Source organism: Sprattus sprattus (genome assembly GCF_963457725.1).
Source record: "Sprattus sprattus genome assembly, chromosome: 17".
Lineage (NCBI taxonomy): Eukaryota > Metazoa > Chordata > Actinopteri > Clupeiformes > Clupeidae > Sprattus > Sprattus sprattus.
In genome coordinates this window covers 2,473,999-2,478,363 of record NC_137915.1, presented here as the reverse complement: position 1 = coordinate 2,478,363, position 4,365 = coordinate 2,473,999, and the positions used below count along the sequence as shown (strand labels likewise).

Here is a 4,365-nt window from a genome sequence, read left to right as displayed (position 1 = left end):
TTTTTTACATATGGAGCAGCCTCCTCCCATAACTAAGCCATTTAAATGTGTTTCTGCATTATCCGTACCTTAAATAACGTTATAGAACATTCATTTACCTTCAAAACATCTAAAAAAACAGACTTGAACTGCATGGTTATGTTCATAAAGTTGTTTATTCACTTGCTCACGACATTGAGAAAAAACGTTCACTTTCTTGTATGTTTCTGATGGCGATCTCCTCGCTTTCTTCCTGACAACACTACACGAAGTTATCACGTGATGTTGTATATAGTTACAAAGATTAAGGCCGAATCTCGATTCTTCTCCTTGCCCCTTTTGCTTAATCTTGTCTTAGTCTTAACCCTAGCACTTGCAAGTGTAAGGGCCAAGGGCTGAGATCTTTCCCCTATGAAATGAGACGCCACTAGGTTTCGGGTACGTCATGCGTGACTGTGAGCTATGAAACTAGCGATTTAAAAAAAAAGTCTAATGAAGAACATGGTTGCAAATATATATGTATACAACTGTGTAGAGCACGAAACAAGACTGTCGTCATTTTTAAATTAATTATAAGCCAAAAATACTTACATATAGTGTATGTAGCATGATAGCTGGCAAGCTACCATATAAGCCAATGGAGTGGTGGTATACGCGCTAATTGTATCGGCAAAACTACCGTTTGAAAGTTTCAGTTAAGACCGACAATTCTATGCATCGCTCGTGTAGTACATTTCAGATCAAACCGAGTCATTATAAACATATAAAAAGTTGTGTAGATAGCTTTATTCATGTAAAATATTCCTCGCTTCAAGCAGCCATGTTTTTTTGAAAATTCCCGAGCTGGTTTCGCGGTGTGCTCTGGGATAGCCCTTGGAGGAGCAAGGTAGGTCTCCGATCATCTCAAAAACGAGGGCCATACACCCCTTAACCTTACTCCTTAATCTTGATCAAGTTGGGTATTGAGACACCACTAGCTCTCACATGAACGCGCAATTTCAAGGGTAAGGGGTAAGATAAGGGGTAAGGGGAAGTATTGAGATTGGGCCTAAGACCCCCTCTTTCAGAATCTTTGGATTTTATTGGCTGTTAAACACATGTTTGTCATGAGTGACAGGCATTACCACCAATGGCATCAGCTCTCAATCATGCAGCTGCTCAGGCATGTCCTATCATATCACTTTACACTTCTTGTAAGACTTCTCAGTAGTGATTGACACCTGTTTTACCGAATAATAGAGATTCTAACAAAAAAGTAGGTAGGTCATTTGCCCTGATTGCTCAGTCCTGGAGTTTAGATTTTTGAAAGCGCAACTCAAGAGTCTCAGCTGCGCTCCCGGTGCGTAAATGGGCCATTTTGTTTACCTTCAAATGCGCACAGCAAGTGGTTTGGTCCACACGATCCTGAGGGCTTGTTTGTGCATATTTTTGGCTGCAATTTGTCTCCCTTGTACTCATCCATCATGGCAAGACGAGGATTGCAGATGAGTGAAATACATGGGATGATTTTTGATGATTTTCGGGGAAGCCAGTGGACTAAGCATGGACTAGCATGCTAGCATGGACTCAGCATGCTAGCATGGACTCAGTGGAAGAGTGAATGGAATCGATGCCATCCTCGATGCGTAAGTAATTTAAACCAACTACTTTTCAGTGCATACCAGTAAGCTATGCATATGCCTTATTCTCTTTAGTGCTTTATTTTTTTTATCATTGTGGGATGTAGTTTGCTAGTAATGGATATTGGTTAGCATGCTGCTGCTGTATTTACGTAGCTGCAATGTAGGCTACAACATACTAACATATCACAACCTGCTTCTTGCCTCAAAACGCATAGAAATGTTTTATTTACATCTGCTAAATGCATAATGCCTATGTTATTATCACACTTCAGCTTGACTATGGTGTTTTTTACATATGTTTACATTTTACATATTTGTGCATTAGCTTAGTAAATAACATGAAGCAAAATTCAATTGTAAGGCATGACCCAGTCAAAATATTTATATTGTCCAACGTTTTTATCTTGCAGTGACCCAGCCCCAGCTCCAGCTCCAGCTCCAGCTCCAGCATCACCCTCACCCCCACCACCACCCCCGTCGCCACCACCACTACTACCAGCTGCACAGCCTCCAACAGTGACACAATCCAATTTCAAAAGAAATTGTAATATTAGTCTAAAATGGAGTTATATATGTCTGTACAACGAAAAAAAACAATGATATACAATGAGAATTTTTTTTTTATGCATTTGGAGAGCTTGGAGAGGTTTTGGACACTTGGAGACGCCTGAATGCACCATTTAGATATTGCTGTGCAACACCTGGACATCTGCTCCAAAATTTGTACTTTGTTTCTCAGGAACATGTTGAATCAGGAAATATAGAACATGACAGAATTTTCTTCTCTTGAAACCATCCACACACTGTCAAACATAAAAATGAAAGGCGTTTTTGACATTTTTGACATTTTGTTCTGTATATGATGCTTTGAAATTGATACTTAATGATGAAAATAAAAGTCAGGAGGTGAATGCATGTCTTGGCCCATTTGTCGTCTTCAATTTAAGATATGAATGATCTTTGTATCATGTGTACAACTTCAGATATTGAGTGTTATTATGTGTAAGTACAAATCGTTCCAAATTAAGGCGAAATATCCCACTGCAGTAACAGGTTAAAAATCGCCTAGTGTTTCTTTTTTTATCTGCCGTTTCCACCCGTTCTCCCTGCACAGTCCAACCACCTTCAGGAAGTAAATGGTGTTTTTACAATCTCTCACTTATAGCTGGCTTTGTGGACGAGAAGAGGGCAGAGCTCATCAGCAGGGTGACCGAGGTGATTTCCATAGCCGACGAGCTCCTCTCCCAGGGAGTCATCGTCCGGGAGACCTACTCTAACATCCAAGCTGCTCCCACCAGTGAGAAGAAGATGAGGGTCCTTTATGACGGCCTGCAGACAGCTAAGGGCAAACAGGCCTTCTACAGGATCCTTCAGGCACAGCAGCCCCTCCTAGTGGAGGATCTGTGGACAGCGTGACGACAGCAGGACACCCAGCCTGCCAGGGTCTACTCTCATCTCAGAGATCCTGCCAAATACTGCTCCTCTTTCCTCGAGATCCTGGGTGTTTCTCAAAGTCAAGGGCCCTTTTGAGTAGGGATGAGAACCGATAAGATTTTAACGATTCCGGTTCCTTATCGATTCCTGCTTATCGAAGCGATTCCTTATCGATTCTCTTAACGATTCTTATAATTGGGTAAGGGGTGAAAAAAGAGCAAAAACAGGTTTTTTACATTAATGTTCTTTTATATAAATTTCTAGAATATTTACATACACATTTAAATAAAACTTACATAACTTAAATAAAATTTGTTCTGTTTAATATAAACGTTCATACAAAAAGCGATGCTCCTTCCTTACCGAAGACGTACTAACTGCAGCCTGTAACGATGACAGACTAGCAGCCTCTGAGCCCGTCTGATTTAGAACATCATCATCAGCTTAATTGGATGGAAATGGAGATTATTTATAGAGCGAACGCTGGTTTACACAATGAAAAAAATGGCACTAACAAAATCGCTGAATTTTCTGATCTGACATACAGCCCTTGTTATTGAGGTAAAGGACTGTAGGTTGCTTGGTTGTATTGCTAATAGCGAACTATTATGCTAAACGCTTCTAATAGCAATGTAGAGTCCACTACAAACACAATAACGTACTGAAACATACTTACTTGTATCATGTACAAACTAGGCACTCAGTATATTTAACACTTAGCTATTGCTGCCACTGAATTGGCTACGAGAAACTTATCCATATCAAACTGTCAAACTGAGGGAGCTGCACGCGTTGCTTGCTTATTAACGGAGTCTTTTGTACAGCCTAACCCTACCCTAGGACCAACAGAGGGGAGGCAAGCACTGCCCCTGCCTCTAGCCAACGGCTGAAAATAGAAGATTTTACAGTTAAACTAGCCTAGTTATGTAAGTTATATATAATATATGACAATGTCCAACATCGCCCATTCTGTTAATCAATTCAATGCTAAGTTTAGTTATGGTTAACACGAAAACGCAAACGTTTGCTGATAACACACGAGTAACACCGTTATGACTTAAGATAAAACATTTTGAGGAGTTTACCTTGGCAAGTTAGGGATGAAGTGCCGACGTTAGTTGAGCTGCTGCTGGCATCGAAAACATGACATTCTTGTAATTTTATACCATGTGTGCTCAAGTGCTTATTCATGGTAGATGTACTTCCTCCCTTTGAGGAAATACATTTTTTACAGAGGTTACAAGTGACCGTGTTCGCATCCGTTCGGGTGAAATAAAGCTTCAGATCGCTTCTGTCGAGTTGACATTTCTGCTGCGGTCTGACTTTATTA

At 40.4% G+C, this 4,365-nt stretch overlaps 1 protein-coding gene across 1 annotated transcript in view; it reads left to right on the top strand.

Annotated features, from left to right (window-relative positions):
- LOC308378227 (NACHT, LRR and PYD domains-containing protein 1 homolog) overlaps window positions 1-3,017 on the top strand; it is a gene marked incomplete at both ends in the record, with an annotated part of 33,559 nt that extends 30,542 nt beyond the window's left edge. Inside the window, one exon of the mRNA XM_080855087.1 lies at window positions 2,767-3,017. Within this exon, the coding sequence (XP_080711213.1) occupies window positions 2,767-3,017 (251 nt within the window). The remainder of the gene's footprint in view (window positions 1-2,766) is intronic.
- Window positions 3,018-4,365: the final 1,348 nt, after the last annotated feature.